At 24.7% G+C, this 18,670-nt stretch overlaps 1 protein-coding gene across 2 annotated transcripts in view; it reads right to left on the minus strand.

Annotated features, from left to right (window-relative positions):
• Positions 1-867: 867 nt before the first annotated feature.
• Positions 868-18,670, minus strand: part of LOC129957233 (choline transporter-like protein 2) — a 44,418-nt gene continuing 26,615 nt past the window's right edge. For both annotated transcript variants that reach the window (XM_056069476.1, XM_056069475.1), the window contains 10 exons: positions 17,193-17,285; positions 16,376-16,466; positions 15,618-15,853; positions 13,094-13,222; positions 10,473-10,542; positions 8,928-9,001; positions 8,744-8,814; positions 7,199-7,284; positions 5,227-5,311; positions 868-4,081 (listed from right to left, as the gene is read on the minus strand). In XM_056069476.1, the coding sequence (XP_055925451.1) occupies positions 3,957-4,081; positions 5,227-5,311; positions 7,199-7,284; positions 8,744-8,814; positions 8,928-9,001; positions 10,473-10,542; positions 13,094-13,222; positions 15,618-15,853; positions 16,376-16,466; positions 17,193-17,285 (1,060 nt within the window). In that variant the 3' untranslated portion in view covers positions 868-3,956. The remainder of the gene's footprint in view (positions 4,082-5,226; positions 5,312-7,198; positions 7,285-8,743; positions 8,815-8,927; positions 9,002-10,472; positions 10,543-13,093; positions 13,223-15,617; positions 15,854-16,375; positions 16,467-17,192; positions 17,286-18,670) is intronic.

Genomic DNA, 18,670 nt, shown 5'->3' on the forward strand with positions numbered 1-18,670 from the left:
GCGTACAACACATTTTTTTTTTGTAAAAAGCTCATATTAAAAACAAATTCCCCATCTTTCTCAACAGATGGCAAATCATGATCATAGTACATGTTAGAAAGATTCAAGACATGTCTTTCATAAACAATAATTGATATTAAATATAATTATAAAATATTTCATCTTACTGAGTAAACTTGGAGGTTGCAAAGATGGATCTGTGAATTTTATGTTCATACCACAAACAAGCTATTAAAACAGTCATTTTTCTAAAAGTAATTAAAAATCTCTAAGTTGAGGAGCATAATGGGCAGTCATTCCTTAATGATGAAGTAGTGCACTATGAAGAATTGTCATTTGAAACCAGCAAATAACTGTTTTTCCAAAAATTGGATGCCAAAGAATCTACTAAAACAAATCCCTAATTGTTTTCTATTCCAAACAGCAAATTTCTATGACAGAGATATACAAATATTTATTCAATAATATGATGAATGCATTGAAAAGTAGTTCAATGATATGCATTATTTTTTTCATATAAATATTTCATGCGACAATAGTTCTTCCTTTTCACAACCAAATTAGAATTACCCTTATGAATTGAAAAAATTAATCAGTTCAGGTATATGTATTGGAAGTTGAAGGTAGTAATGCGTTCTCTGAATTATGGAATTTTTAGCATAATCCAAGATGATACACGACTTCTGCCTTGAGCTCTGTACTAAAGTATAATGCATTTTTCTAAATATTTGTAACAAAACATTGGAAATAATGATAGAATTTAAATATTAACACAAGAGCAATAAACTTTTTGCCTTATCTTGCTTAGTATTATAACAACAACAAAAGTGAAATTTGTGTCAGAAATTTGAAAAAATTCAAAATTGGTGATGCTTGCTTTAAAATTTTATTCAGATGGCCAATGCTGGAAAACACAGTATATATTTCTACTAATGTATTTGAACAATATAAACAGGCATATGGAAAGTTTTATAAAATATATGAAAATTTCATGAGCAAATTCAATGTCTTGCTAATGCCACCAAGTATAGACAACATTCTTGAATTTTATACACAAAATATATTCATCTTACTGAAGCAGCAATTAGCAAATTGCAGCAAGTTTTCTTTCATTTCAATATATCTTTTGTAAAGTTTGGCAAAATACTACAATTCTTAAGATTCATAATAAAATCTGCATATTAATAAGTGCACATATCTTACATGTTAATTCATTACTTAAAAATCATATCCATAACATAACACTGCTAATAAATCTATAGTAATATAAATATAAAAACACACCTAACATAATATAAAATTCAGGACATGCATTTAAAAATAATCATATATTATTCTCATTTTGTAAATTATAAAAATCTCTGTTGAACAAAAAAAAAATATACAATATTTTAAAGAAGGGAAACTGAAATTACAAAACCAAAATGTTAGTTGTAAAAATAAAGATTTTTACACTATATTCTAGTATTAAAAAAATTACCAAAACCAAATAATTAAATTTTTTAATATATTTAAGTAAAAAAAGAAACATTTATAATCATAAAATATAGTAAAGAAAATATCATCATACCCTGAGAAACATGATTTTTTTTTTTTTTTCAAAATATATAAATAAATCTCTTCTATCGTATTTGGGAAGACAATACTAATCAGTGCATAAACATTAACTAGTAAACAGTTTGTAGGAGGAGGGGGAAAACAGAGACAAATTATAAACACACTAATCAAAAAATAAGAAAATGATTACTGTTTTTGTCATTCATCAATTTGCACGACTTCGGAAGATAATGGACTGGAAAGTAATCGTCATTCTTTTGGAAGACATTCCACATATAATTTTGTGTCACATCACTGATTAGATAATGCAAAACTTCGATTTCATACATATTACTGGTTAGTACTAAAGACTTTTTTTCCCCAGTTCACTAAATTTTATAAAATGCCGTATAAAAATCCTACTCTGACATGATTCTAACTAAAATTATTTATACACACTTTAAAAAACTTTTTTGTGCTTTTTGAAGAAATACAACCAGTTGCACAACCTTTTTTTCTTTTTGTACTAATTTAAGTCTTCTTTAATGACTGGACACTTATGAAGGTAAACTTAGTAAGTATTTTAACTGATTAAAAACTGTAGCTACAAATGAGTTTTTGTGCATAATGTACAGAAATCAAATTTGAAATTGATGCAGCAATGAATTAAACTACATAATTTTTGTCTTTTCTTAAAATGTTAGCAAAAATATACTGCTCGCATATTATGAAAATAGTTAGAGTAATATGATTGTGCATAAGTTGAGAAAGACAACGTCACAGATAATGAATGCTTTTTGTAATGGAAATAAAAAATGGCAGGGAGTGATATAATAAGCAAGTGGAGATTTAAGGCCTCATTATTGTTCGCTATTTTTTCCATATCACAAGTCAATTTTTTTTTTTAATTCTAATCAATAAGCAATAAAAAAGGGATAAACAATGCAGTATTTATTATTTTTTAAAAATTAAAAGCAAAGAAAACAATGAAAAATGTTATTACTTAATGTGTGAAACAGAAAAAAAAAAAAATCTGTAGAAATTTAAAATGCAGGCTATAATGCTAACATATTTCATCACATGAAATTGTATTCCATTTAATGATCAAGTAACAAACCTTGTCAGAGTAAAAAACAGGTACAATTTGTTTGGAAGATTCAAAGGGGTTTTTTTTATAAGGATACCTGAATTTCCTTCATAAGAAATTTTTATTTTCCCAATGTGAATTGAGGATTTAAGGAAATGATGTTTAATGAAAGATAATTTTAAAAAATGCTACATTTTAAACACATATACATGCTAAAGTATTCAATAAAATTTTACATTTTTTTATATGCTTACAAATGATGTGTGCTAATTTTTTAATATAAAATTTTTACTCCTCCCTCTAATTTAAAATTGTTATAAGCAATAATTTTGAACATTCAAAACTTTTAGTCAAACCATTAAAAAAAACCATAAGATATATCTAGCAGATCTCTATAAAGGAACTATGAAATTAATCATTTTCTCTCATATAAAGTATATACATTTATAATAAACATTTAAAAAAAATCAAATAAACGAAAGTCTATAATGTTGATAATATTAAATTTTACAAAAGCTATTAAAAATCTATAAATGCATTTAACAGTAATACAAATAATTATATAATATAAAGTATTTAAACAACAAATATGCAACTCAGAATTTTAAAATTATCAATAAATCAACTCATTTTTTGAATATGTTATAAGGTGACAATACATGTAAAGAATATATATGAAAAGGACATAGGAACACAAACTATATACTGAGAAATAGAAAACAACTGCATCATATGGTTATACAAACTTCAATATAACTTCCTCAAAGTGCTTTAAAAAGCTAATACTGCTCATAACAGTTCACTAGAACTTCAAAAAATTTTATGACAGAATATCATACATTTCATATATACCAGAAAAAAAAAGTTTTTCATACACACTGAAATATGCACACATGAAAGATTACCAAATTAGTATGAAAAATCATTTACCAGACAGATCAATAAAAAATAAAGTATTTAGTTAATTTGAGGAAATGAGAGAAAATAATTTTAAAAAATTAAAGAAAAACACTAAAAAATTTATCTCCAATCACCATATTTAATACATATTAAGGAACATCTATTATCAACATTAAATATATATATATAAAGTTCTTCTAAACATTAAAGCACCGAAAAGAAAATTTCTGACATGAAATCAACTATAATCTTTAACTGAGAAATATATTTATAAACATTTATCTTATACTATATACAAGAAACATTAAAGCACATTCATCAGACATAGAAACATACAAATGAAATCTGCAAATGTTGAAGTGAAAGAGGCAAGGCAACTATTTTCTACTTGAAGAATTCAATGATAGGAAGGGAGATAGCTCATTCATAAGATTCATTTAGGAGAGGAAGGAGGGGAAAGATCTCGGAATTTATTCTTTTTATGTAAAATCTTCATCAACTCCTTTGACATGAAGTATGGCTTTTCCATAGAACCATCATTTCTTTCGCAGTCTTCCACTGAAAAAGAAATATACAAATTGAAACCAATTTATTATTTCTCTTATCCAATTGTTTTTTGCCCAAGGTTTCAAAAAATGGCACAAAACAAGAACAGAACATGGCACAAAACAAAACAAAAAAGCTGAACTTCCATAAAATAATGAATTGTGCAAAATATAAAAACTGGGAAGGAAAATAAATATGGTCAATTAAATACTTATTCAAAAAGTGCTTAAGATATTAAAAATATTGTAGGATTATTACATAAAAGAAATTTAATTGAGCATACAAATAATAAATTTCAATTTCAAAACTACTGGAATCTCTATATCCACAGAAATGCATCATGTTCTGTTATCACATAAATACATCATCAATGACAATTTAAATTTAAACAATGCCAATTAAATTAAATTAAATCATTGAGGCCAATGATTTTATCAATGCACCCATATTAGAAACCCCACAAAAATGAAAATTATACAAAATTAATAAATACATGAAAAACATTGGAGAAAGATATAACATAGTTAACAAAATGTGTGATTACATATAATCTAATGAGGGATCAAACAATAGATAGTATCCTCCAAAATATTGAAATAATTTGAATGAATTAACTCAGATTATGCCCTTAAGTAGTTAAATATGAGGCTCGTCACAACATAAATTAATTTTGAAGAAAAATAATATAATCATGTTGTTCAGAAATTTAAATATTAAATAGAGCTTAAACAATGAGGACAGAAGGGTTATCATGAGCTTGCAAGAAACTGCTCTGTTTTTGCATTTATTCTGGTGAAATTGTTGTCATACCTTGAATAAATCCTCCCTCCCTCCCCCATCTGAAAGTTTGCAATACTGGCATTAAATGTTGGGACAAATGCTTCGAAAATATGGATTATACCAGCTAAATCTTGCATTTACACATTCCCATGTAAAATAATAAATGCAAAGTATGTGCATAATGTAACTGACCATTGTCACTATTTTGTATATGCATTTTAGTGATTATTGAAGTATTTCAAAAAAAAAAGATAAATGATAATAATAATTATTTTTCTTTAACAAGAGAAAGGGAGTCAATTCACTAGTTTTGTATAGTTAAACAAAAAGCACAATTTATGAAATGTATTATTCATTGAAAAATAGCACAGACTTACAAAAGCATAAGAATATGGTGTCCACTGCCATTCCATAGACACTGAAGAAGGCAGAAGCAATGATGTAGGCACCAATAGTGATAACCTACAAAATTCATTACGACATAAATCATAAAAACTTGAAATAATAATTTGCATCCAAGAAACCATATATAAAATTTTTCACTAATTTTATAAATTATAAAAAAAGAGAAGATTTTATAAAGATTATTATGCAAAACTTGAATCAAAAAAGAAAAAACAAGATTTTTATTGAAATTCTTTTCTTTTAAAAGCAATATGAAAATGCCTATTAAAAATTATGAATTTTAGAAATGGGATTCTGACAGCCAGTGAAAAATTTTATTATAAATTTTATAAGTTACTAATAAATATTTTCAAATATATAAGATTAAAGAATTTCAGAAATTCCTAAAAAAAACAATTCATCTAAATAAAAAGTTAAAGAGATTCAAATCTTTAACTCAAAACATTGAAACACGATAATGGTTTAGGTTTGCTTCTTCTATCCTTATTTTATTTTTAAAATTTGTTTTTCATTATACAACAGAGATAAACATGCATACAAAAGAAATATTTAATGCCATCACATCATGCATATATATAAATGCAGTAACCAAAACAATGAAAAGTACCGCAAAATACACTTAAAATATTTTTTAAAGATTTCTAAAATTTAGAAAAAAAATGTGCAAAAATAAAATTGGTTTTACTATGAAGATTAATTGTTGAATTTTAAAATGATGTAAAAATTTCTTGTGCAATAATATATTCTGAAGTTAGTCGGGGGAAAGTAAACATCTCAGTACATTTTTAGTTAAAAATGTAATAAGAATTTACAACGATCTATCATATAGAGCATAATTATTGATTTTTTTTATCATGTGTGTTGCAATTTACTGACAATATGCCGGCTTATAAATGTTGTTATTATATTATTATGTTAAAACATTAACAAATTTTTTAAAAATCAGATATTTACTGAAAATCAGTTCAAGCTTTATTGATGCAGCCTAAGTGACATAATATATTTCAAATGAAGTTTTATTTTACTTCATCCATCAATATGTCATCTGAATTAGGAGCTCACTTAAACTAGTGATGCAGATCAAATAGACTGCACCAATTTAATTTTAGAATTCACTTGGAAAAAGGATGTGTCATCATAATAAATTATGTTTGTATTGCAAATTGGCTCCAATAAAATCCTGCAGATACTCTTTATTTAATTATATGAAATTCTGTATCTTTGGACACAACTCGAAAGAATTGTTGAGTTTAACTTCGATTAAATACCTCATGTATTGTATAATAATTACGGTTTTTCATTTAAGTATTTTGAACTTCATAATTTGTTAAAGTCAACTAAGCTAGATATTTGAAAAAACTTAACAGTTCCATATACAGTTCATTCTAATAATATCATGCTATGACACATTTATTTTGTATTCTATGAGCTAATCTAATAAATATTATATCAGATAGTTGGAAACATGCTGATCATGCATTCAACAAACTTAAGTATATTACTTGATAACCTAGAAGTTTGTTGATAAATTCCACAAAAATTTTGATAAAATAAAACTTGAAATTAGAAACTTATTATAATCACAATAAAGAACATTAAAAATAATAAAACAGAATTTCATTCCTTTGCTTTTAACAATGAAAGGGGAAGGATTATGCTTTTATTATAAAAATAATAAAAGTAGTAGTTAGAATTTTATCCTAAAAATAAAAGATATTGCTGCCGATTATGTACAGAAATATACTCTCAAAATTACAGCAAATCTTGCACAATAGCTGAAATTTTTGCATTATAAAAATTTATTTTATATAATAAGAATCCTGCAAATAATCTATGAAAAATGCTGTTAAATATTAAAACTACAAAACTATCTAACAACTAAAATATTAAAAGAATTACAGCGATTTCTGACAACAAAGATAAAAAAAAAAAAAAAGTTCTTACTATTGGTGGAAGCAGATTATAATTCATTGGAGGTATGCCTTGGTATATTTTCTGATCAGTTGCAAAGAAATAAAAGGACACACCAGCTATAGAGTATAAAAGCACATTTAGCATGTCTTCAATTTAATCTCTTCCAAATTGAACAAATCAATGGTGAAAAATAGTTATTATTTCATGTTTGCTTTTTCCCCATGGATAGTTATTAGAGACATCAAACAGAAAAAAAAAAAAAAATTACAAGCTTTATTATAGGAAAATTGTTTTCATTATGCATCACTTCAATTGATTTTATTTTAAAGGCTTACAAATAATTTATTATTCCAAAAATAAAATTATGTTTAGTATACAAATTATATTTAAATTTAATACATGACATACTGTTTTAAATGAACAGAAAAAAAGTGTAAATAAAAATTTATTATTTACTGGTTATTACAGAATCTTTAATGACTTTCTATTGATGATGTGCAGAAATCTAGAGATAAATACTGGCTCAAGTATCATTTTCATCATCAACAATGATTCAAAAAATGAGTAGTGTAATTTCAAAATGGGCAATAATCTAACTGAATTAACTCTTGATTTTTTTATATGCAAAATAGTATCATAATAATAACAAACCACTCTGAAACTTAAAACATTTTTTTTAATTATTTCTTCCAGTAACAATTAAAATCTAAAAACCCATCTCTATTAGAACTTTATTATCTGATAAAAAAATTATCTCCTATGATGGCAGAATTTGATATATTACTTTTTTTTTAATATAAAGAAATATGGCAACAATAATTCAATGAATTAAAATAATTCATAATATATAAAATATATAAAAAAATAATAATATATAAAAAGACATAATTATGATTTATCCCATCCAAAAAAAAATTATTAACATAATAGTCAGATATGAAAAATAATTAAGATAAGAATAGGGCACACGTACGTATTTTTGGTGGACTTATTTTTTCAAGTATTAATTATCTTTCCTATTTATTTTAAATTAAATATTAATGAAATCAAAAAATATAATCAAAATAAATCAAATTATATGCAAATATAATATATTTGATCCTAAATGTATTTAAATATAAATAATCTGCAAATAAATCTTATAAACATTACATGTTACAAAATAGACTAAAAAAGCATTTCTATCAAAATAAAAGAACAAAATATTTGCAAAATTAGTCATTATCACTCAATAAAACATAATAAGATACCATTAAATTTACTAAAATTAAAGCAATTTAAATTAGTTTATAAGTCAAAATATATTATTGCTCCTGAAGAATGTTTTAAGAGACCATTGCAATTTCAAACATAAAATCTTTCACAAAGATCTTTTTTTTTATCATATTTGTTTGAAGCCTAGCCATTTTAACTGCACCTTAACCTGGCACAAACTATTAAAATTTTTGAATTTAAATCATAAGCAGCTATAAATGTAAGCAATTTATGAACAATATTTAATCAGTTAAAAATATAAAAATGGTAAATGATGTGTCAAATTAAATATATCCAGATAAAGCATCAAAGCATCTTTACCAGAAGCAGCAACCACCACAAGCTTTCCCATGAAAAGCAAAAAGTCTGTTATTTTGTCCAGAACCACCACACTGAAAATTTCAAAAAATAATTAAACCTTGAAATATAAGCACTAATTAATCAAATGCTCTCTTAATTAAAAAAAATTTGCTTAAAATTTATAAACACAAAATAGCATACTGACCGTATGATGTTTCTCATCAGCAATTTGAAAGCTCTTCTAGCAGAACTACAAAAGTTTTTACCATAAATGGCGATCTAAATATTAAAAAAAAAAAATCCATACTTTGTTTTAAACACTTCAAAATTGCTTTAATATAATATCACCCTCCTTCCCAATGATAATCAGACAGTATTTGTTTTTAACTGTAATTTTATTCATCTTAACTTGATACAATGTGGCAATGCATACAAAACATTTCAATAAGCATGGAATAAACTTTAAGTTGGGTACATATACAGGTTATTTTCAAAACAGGGCATAAAGTTTGGAATAGAAAAGGCACTTCATTAATGAATTAAGTAAATGAAAAGGATATAAAACAGAAAAACTGTACAACACAGGTTTAAAAGAATATAAATTTCCATTAGCATAGCAATATTGCAAAAATACTCAATATTTCAAGTCATATAGAGAATGAGAAATATAATAATGGCAAGGAGAATGTAGTATCAATGAAAATCCTTTGAAACACTTTGAAGTCTAAAGACATCATTCAAATATTTCATATATTTGTTATTCAAGTAGATGGGCAGTCATGCTACTACGAATTTGCATCCCATAACATCTGTGTTGTGCATTTTATATAGTGCATCCTTTTCTTTGACCAAATTCACTATCAAGAACCCCTTTAATGTTTAACTTAGCCTTTTCTAATCATCAAAATTCAATTTGCATCACTTACACTATTTTTATTAAAAATGGGATTTTAAAAGAAATCTGTTTAATACACAAAAAATAAGTTGAAGCTTTATACATAGGTTATCAAAAATAGCAGAAAAACTCAAAATAGAATATTTACAACAAAAAGAAACACAATATTTTAAAATATGCATAAGAATGCTTAAAAATGATTTAAATAGGAGACAAAATTACTTGGTATTTTAATTTATCGAAATAATTAGTTGCTTTTAAAAAGATAATGTTATGAAATTGAAGATGATGCAAAAATCCTTTATTTATTACAATATTTTTGTAAGACATCATAGAAAACCTCAAAATGATGCTTAATTTTATTTAAATTTTCAATATATATATATATAAGAAGCACCATAGTTTACACAATTCAAAATGATTTTTTGTCAAATTCAATAGCTCTAGGAAAATGGCCATCCCTGAAGAGTAAAAACATATAAACAAATACAAACATTCACAATTCTTTTATTAAAAGTAAAAAGAAAACGGAATACTGCTACTATATATTAAAAAGTGAATCACAGAAATTATGTTTGTTTATAGAATTATATATCACAGAATATTATATTTGTTTAGAGATATTAAATTAAAAATGTTTAAGATTACATAAAAACTCTGAAAGACTTTCCAGTAACTTATTAAGCACCAATTTTTCAAAAAGAAATAAAAATAATTTCTGGATAAAATTTTGAAGTAAAACTAAAATAATAGTATCTAAGGTATTTTGATCAACAATTTTAGAATAAAATCCAACTCACAAAAATTTTTAACTTTTACTGAAAATTAATACAAAAAAAAAAAAAAAACACTTACCATTATATATGCATTTTTGCTAATAAATTTGAGGACATTTTCTAGACACCAAAAGCAACATTTCATACAACTAAAAAACAAAAGAAAATATAAATTTAATAAGAAACATGAGTATCAAGATATTTCTTTTTTATTAATGGATTGAGAATAGGCATACAGTCATTTATACAATATACACAATTTATCTATTAATATACAATGCATTAAAATATGAAAACAATGTTACTTATTAGTTTTAAGTAATATGACATCAAAAAGATCATATATTTTCAGAATCTAGTTACAATTTTTTGAATGAAGTTCAAAACTTATGCAATATTAATTTTAACTTATGCACTGGTATGCGATATTAATTTTTTTTAGGAATATTCCTGTATATATTTTAGGAATATTTCTGATAATTCCATTATCAGGAATATTTTTAAGCAACATAATTTCTATAATTAGTGTCTTGCTAAAGATAATATAATATCTAACTTGTGGAAAAATAAATTCGTGTATATATAGTTCTTTTTATATATATATTATTTTTATATTTTTATGTAAATTAAGTTTAATAGGTATAGAGAAGACATTACTGATATGCATAGTAATGGCGATGACTTGTAATAAGAATCAGACATAACAGATGTTTATGAAAAGGTTTCATAAAGGGTATGATATGAATATTGCTAAAATTAAATTCAGATTCACAAAGGATTAATAGTTCCTATTATGGAAATATTATTGAGTTCTAATAGAACATTTGATTACTGAACACATGACCAAATGACAAAATCAATTAACTGGCAAGGAATGTTGCATCAGATTTGTGTCATCACATCTCATTTTATATGAGAAAACAACATGATGGTGTGAGAGAGATTGAAGGAAAGTAAAGTAATTTGAAAATAAAAATATTTTTTAAAAATATTGATATTGTATAAAAAAATCATTAAAAATAAAAATCAAGAATTTTTTAATTATTAAATTTTGTAAACTATAAAATCTTTTTGTTAAAATTTTTAAGATATAAAATCTTAAAAAATAAATTGAATGATTTTAAAATTAAAAATGAGTAATTAGAAAACAAACCAAAAAAATGATTTTTCACTAAAAAATATTTATATATATTACTAGCCACCGTTGGTGACTAAGCCGGTTTGCCAATATTAATGATCGCTAAAATTTTCAATTAAATATTTTATGTAACTTAGTCTCTTAATTTCTTTTTCTGAAAAATATTTTTAAGCTTTAGATTTTGATAGCTATATAATTCAGTCATACTGTTATGTAGGTCCTAAAAAGTTCTGTTCATTGTACTACTTATTGTACTCTCTCTTTAATTTTCTGTCAACACCCTTAAAAGAGAGTGGAAATGTTAAACTGCCATTAATATAATTTTTTTTTTCTTTTTGCGGAAATCAACTGATGGCAAAATGTTTATAAAAACTAATTTTTTCCTATTGACGTGCTTGTGCAGATTAAATTTTATCTTTATTTTATGCGAAATATATTATTGAAAATATGGTCAAGATATTTCTTTAAAAATTCATTAAAAATCGAAACTTAATATATAGATTAAAGAACTGGTATGAAAAAATAATTTGGGAGGCTTTAACTTGATGCAAAAATCAATTTTCGGATTCACTCAATTTTTCGATTTCACTCAATTTTTAATTAATTAAAATTTTAATTAAAAAATTTTAAAATTGCTCTGAGGTGCCCATTTTCAGCCTCCAAGTATACACATGCCAAATTTGGTAGCTGTAGGCCGAATTGCCAGGTCTGTAAAGCGCCAACACACACACATTGAACTTTATTATAAGTATAGATATAGATTTAGAAACTGGCAAGGAAGATGCATATTAGATGAAAATTTTTCATAGAATAAAACTAATTGGAAAAAAAAAAAAAAAAACTCCAATCAAAATAGTGGAAATGAAAAATGTATTTTTAAATGTGCATTGCTTGTTAAATGTTAAATTGCATTGTTTTAATATTGGAAAAATATCATTAAATAATTAGGAATTAAATTATTAAAGATTAAATACTTTTTAAAAAGTTAAAAAAAACTTGCATAACAATTACATTGGTATTATTAAAAAGATAATTAAGTGTAAAAATTTAAGTATAAAATTCCTTTTTTGTGGCACAATTTAAAAAAATTTTTAAAAAAAACTTACCAAAATTTCTTTTAATTTTTATTTAATTCAAATTTTAATTTAAATTTTAAAAATAACTGTAGTCAGATTCAAACGCTTTAGATCCAACGGCCTGTGCTGTAGAGTATCAGCACTCACAGATGCATACTTGCTTTTATTATTATTATTATTATTATGTATGTGCGTGCTTGAGTGTAAAATTATCTATATCTTGAAATGCATCATTGAAAAACTGTTATAATCCATAATTAACAAATTAGATTAAAACAGATTTATTATGTTCCCTACAATAAAATAAAAAAGTTAAAGAGGATGTTCACAGACTGCAAAGAACTTATTTGAATTTATTTTAAAAATTGATGACTTCCAGAAGAAACAAAGGCCTTATATGAAACTTTCATTCAGAGAATAAGAAGAGAATTAAAACATCAATCTATGATTGCATATTAATGCCATGTATGAGTGCAAAAAACGTACCATAGTATTGCTTTTGTGAATGCATTATCATATTTTTTACATTTTTGGTCTATATATTCCAACATCACACGTATCATTCGAACAGTTGCTATAAGTAGAGATCCAAAGGCAATTGAACCTAGATGGTAGCTATAAAAATAATATGCATGTTTAAGTACATAAAATAATTACTGAAAGATAAAACTAGAACTATTCCAATTTGAACAAAGAAATATTTAACAAGTGCATATGAACATTTAACAAGTGCATGCTTATAAAACAACACAATTCCATTTCTTAAAATTGTAGGTTTCAATACAAATGGAGTAAAAAGAAAATAATTTTGATATTACACAAACACAGATAAAAAAATTTTTATTGTGTAATAAAAAATAATTCCAGAACCCATTTTAATTTGAACATTTCATTAATGCTTAATAAACAAATAATTTTAATTAAATTATTCTGCTTTATTTAACTTACATGCACAGACAAAAATACAGAAAAAAATTATGTTTATAAATGAGGTCTGGTATATTTTAAACTGATTCCTTAAATGCTAACTATTTACTAGTTAACCCCCCCCCCCCAAAAAAAAACATCTGTACTCTAGTCTGAACGCTTCAGAATTGGTTAAGGTGATTATCTGTTATTATTAATATTAGTTGTGGTTATTTTCAATAGTAAACAATTGAAAAAAATTTTTAGTATCATTATGTACCAGTTCTAAACAATAACAAACCAAATGATCACATTTAACATAAAACATACACACAAACATATTATATATATATGTATGTATGTATGTATGTATATACACCTTTATCAACCAGCTGGTTTGCTTTAAATATTGATTATTTTTAATTGCAGTAAAATCATTTAGATGTAACTTCATATCCACTATACCATAAACTATCAGATATTAAACTGTTGACTGTTACTCTAAATTGTCATACTTATATTCTGCTCAGTATGTACATGAGTCTCTTAAACAGAGACTGTGATATCATCTGACTATTAAAAATGTAAGTGTGTATTTATCTAATAAGTTTGACAGTAGTGTAATTTCAGTTTATTATCCATCATGTAAATTACATGAATGTTAAACAAAATTCTTCATTTTTACTTTTAACAATGAAATAAAATCATCAAGTTGATAAAACAATGAAAACGATTTGAACTTCAGGTCAAAAATCTCATCTATAGTTGGAAATTAGACAGAAAAAATAATTGCACAACTTAAGCAGACTTTTTTTTTAAAAAAATTTGCACAACTGCTAAATTGGTATCACTAAAATGACAATCTTTAAAATTCATTTTTGTGCAAAAAATATTTTTAAAGCTTATTGCCGAAGATACCAAAATTCAGTCTAAATTTTAAAAAATAGTTCCGAGATGCACATTTCAATACTGCAAGGTGTGTGTGTGTGTATATATATATATATATATATCTGCCAAAATTAGTAACCGTAGATCAAATGGTCTGGTCCATAGATTCCAACACACACATATTCATTTTTATTAGAAGTAGTTATATATATTAAGACAATGTAAATTTTTCAAAATGGTAAAATATAATTGAATCATTTCATATGAAGATTCACTGGTATGTTGTTTTTCTTTTAGCATATTACAAAAAATGTGTCAGATAAAGTTGTTTTACATGAATAGAAAAGTAAGTTATTCCTATGAAGTTGTGCTGGACAATGAAGAGGTTACCAACTTTGTTTTAAAAACTAACTGATCATTGCCATTGGAAAAGAGAAATTAATCTCATGTTTGACACCAAATATTCTGTCTTTTTCATCAGAACCTTTGCATTAATAATAATAGCTCATGTTTAAACATTATATCTCAAAAATTTAACACTGTTAAAATGCAATATCTAGTTTTGAATATAAAAATTATGCTGTAACAAAAATTCAAAGTACTTTCTAAAAATATCTTCTAAAGTAATATTTTTGTGTATGAATGTTCCTGAGTTACCACAATAATTAATATAGCTACTTTCAGGTCCTTTTTATTTCAAATGTAATTCAATATATTCCATCAGTATATTTTCAAAAAAAAATTAATAATTTTTAAAAAATGTAGATTACTTATTTGATAAGTAATATAAATCAGTTGAAAATCTTTAGCCCCTAAACAGCCATAACATATAAACTAAGCAGAATATATACAAAAGAAATATATATATATACATGACTTTACAAGATACTATTATCTGTAATGTGTTTTAGTTGTATATCTATACATTTTCTGAATTAAATTTATATTGATCAGGGAATTGGCATACATTATACTCAAGTGCCAGAAGAGAATTTTTTTTATAAGTAAATCAGGTAGATTTATTGGCACAGGAATGTAAATCATAAAATTTCTATGTATGTAAAAGAGGATTGAAAATATTTTTTTTTCCGTAATCTCTCGATTCATCTTTTCAATAAATTAAAATGCAAATACATTTCATAGACATCAAATATATATTAGAAACTTTAAGATATAGCATCTTCAAATAAAAAAAGTCTTATATGATAATACTTACCGAGAACAACGGTAGAATCCTGTTCCTATAGCGCACATTGGAACTTCTTTTGTTTTGTCTTTAGTCCAATAATAGGCTGCAAAAGCCCCTGCAAGAGAAACTTGGCCAACTCCTACAGTAAAAAATAAACCCCAGAAGAGACCAAAAAGGTTATAGAAGTGACTAGTGAACAGATTATCCTTCAGACCATATGTCTGGAACAAACATTTGATTCCACCTCCAGTGCTGTTGTAATTCTAAGAGGAAAATATAACAATTTAATATAAATAATTGTAAAACATAGTCACATAAATTCAATTTGAATATTTTCTTCATTTAAATCTAATCATCAGGCATAATAATTATAATAAAGCAATCTTAAAAATCAATATTTCTCATATGTCTTATGAGTCCTGTAATCCAAATGGGATCCAAATTTAATTTAACAATTAAATGATAATTAATTCTTATAATTATCAAATTACTGTACTATCAATGAAAACAATGCATCTTTTTCACAACTAAAGAACTTCAAGAATTAAAGTTATAAAATTTCACTTTAAAGACATGGATACAATCAAATAAAACTATAGAAAAATCCATCAAATTACATTAATAAAAATCTTTTGGTAACAATCAATGGCCGAATTTCCTAACATAGATGGAAATACTTTTTTTATAATTTAAAAAAATCAAAATTTTTTGGTTAAGTAGAGGTAAAAACATAGCGGTAGGAAATCAAGATGCCAGAAATAATATAATAACATTTATTGCCATACCTTAGGATTACAAGTTGATCCGTTCTTTACATTAGAACCAGCAGGTGCATCTGCAACAACAAATGATGCTTTCCCAGAAGATGCAATATATCTTTTGTGAATCAAGGCAATTAATCTTTAACTTTCTTAGTTAGAAATCTTTTGGTTTGTTTTAAAGTTCATAATTTATCACAATAAAACCTATCTTATTATTATTAATTCATGATTATTATGAAAATTTTTGGATAAATTCTGAGTTTTGCTAATAATTATTTGCATCTAGCAAATACTTTCAAATTACAAAAAATAAAAAAATAAAAAAAAATGATATTTTTAAACAATAAAAATAAAAAAAAACACTGGCACATATTTAGGAATTACATTAAATTTGTTGTTATTATTAAAGTACAATATTCCTCATTTTGTTTGAGCTGATACATTCAAAGAAGTAATTTTTACAAAATTCCTGCAATCGTGACAGGGGTCTCCTTCAATTTTTGAAGCACTTAAATAGATAAAAACCATTTACCATCTGCTGCATTCCAAACTATCACTTCTTAACCCTCCACACATTAATAACATTAATATTTAATTTTGCCAACAACAGGTAATTAAATACACGCTACTTAAAAAAAAAAAATTATAGTCAATTTTCATAAAATGAAGTAATAAGCATTTAAATATTAATTATTTGTCCATAAACAAATTTAAAAATATATTTCAATATAAATAAAATTTTAAAATATTATAAAATAAAATAAATACTTTTCCTAAAAAACTTTTTTAAGATATAGAATATATTCAACAAATTGAAAAAAGAAAAAAAGGGCAAGGATACAAAGCCACAGCAGCCCAAAATATGAAGAATGCCAGCATCAATATATATGGGAATATTGGAAATATTAGTGTTGATGGCATATTTCCAACAGCTCTGTAAAAAAAAAAAGCATTATATTCAAAACAAAATTTATATCTTAATCAACAGCTATAATTTAATAACTCAAGGATGATTTCAAAATATGCAAATGCTACATATAAATTATTTGAAAACCATATCTATTAATTTTAACATATTATAAATTTATTCTGTGACATATATATTAACTTTCAAAATAGGAAATCATGTTATGTTATCATTAACATATTTATTGCCATATGAATCAAAGATTTTCACAACAATTATTCCATTCACTGCATGAATCATATATGCCTCTCAGAGACATTTTATTTGATACTTCATAGTTAGTTCACGAATCTTATGTCTAAAAAGTGTTTAGGGAAATATGGAAAAAATCATATATAATTTTTACAGTAGATGTGTTAGAATTTCATCAGAATGAATTAACTCAAAGCAATTTATCTGAATCTTTAATTTTAATATGCCAAATGATAATTTTATATTCTAAAAATGTTGAAAAGCTAATAAAAAAAAGACAAGCAAAGAGTGCTAAAAATAATAATTAAAAATTATAGTTCTACAGAATAGTTAAACAGCAAATGTAATTTGCTATGAATACATTATAAATATTTTTCTATCATAGTCATCTGATAAGGCTTTATAACAAGATATATGTATATTATCTCTTATTACTTATAACTTCTTCTATGAGAGATTAACTTATCTATCCTGTTAATTTATTCTACGGCACAAACAATTTCTATTTAAAAAAATTTGTAAATTATAAATACAGGGCTCAGCCCTGAGATTGCACAATACGCCTATAATCCACCATCCTCAAACTGAATTTAAAAATCATGATATATAAAAGAATAAGTTTTAATAATAACTTAAGGAATCATGACAATCAAATCACCATTATTTTTAAACTACAAAGGTTCATGTGATAAAAATTCTTAGGTTGATAATTCTCAGCTTCATCAGACATATATGAGATAAAAACTCAAACTGAAAATCAAAAAACTTTAAAAACATTAATTTTTTTTAAAAGATATATCAGATACACAGAAATCAATCATTATTTTAATGGAACAAACAAGGGATCAATGTTTAATTGCTTGATACAAAATTGTAATAACTAAACAACACAATTGCATGAACAGTAACTAACGTACATAGTATCAGTTTGAATGAAACCTTTTTAATACTAAGTACTTTATAAGTTTGTTATTGATATTGAGTCCTTTTTGCTTTAATTATATCTATAATATTGAGTATATAATACGCAAGTAACTAACTGGGTTGTTGTGCCATTCGAAATTTTTAGTCAATTATATCTTCGGTGTGCATTTTATTTCATGAATCATTATCTTCTAGTAAAAGTGACTCAATTCAATATGCCTCTGTTGCAACTCCCC

This window comes from Argiope bruennichi, chromosome 11 (genome assembly GCF_947563725.1).
Source record: "Argiope bruennichi chromosome 11, qqArgBrue1.1, whole genome shotgun sequence".
Taxonomy (NCBI): domain Eukaryota; kingdom Metazoa; phylum Arthropoda; class Arachnida; order Araneae; family Araneidae; genus Argiope; species Argiope bruennichi.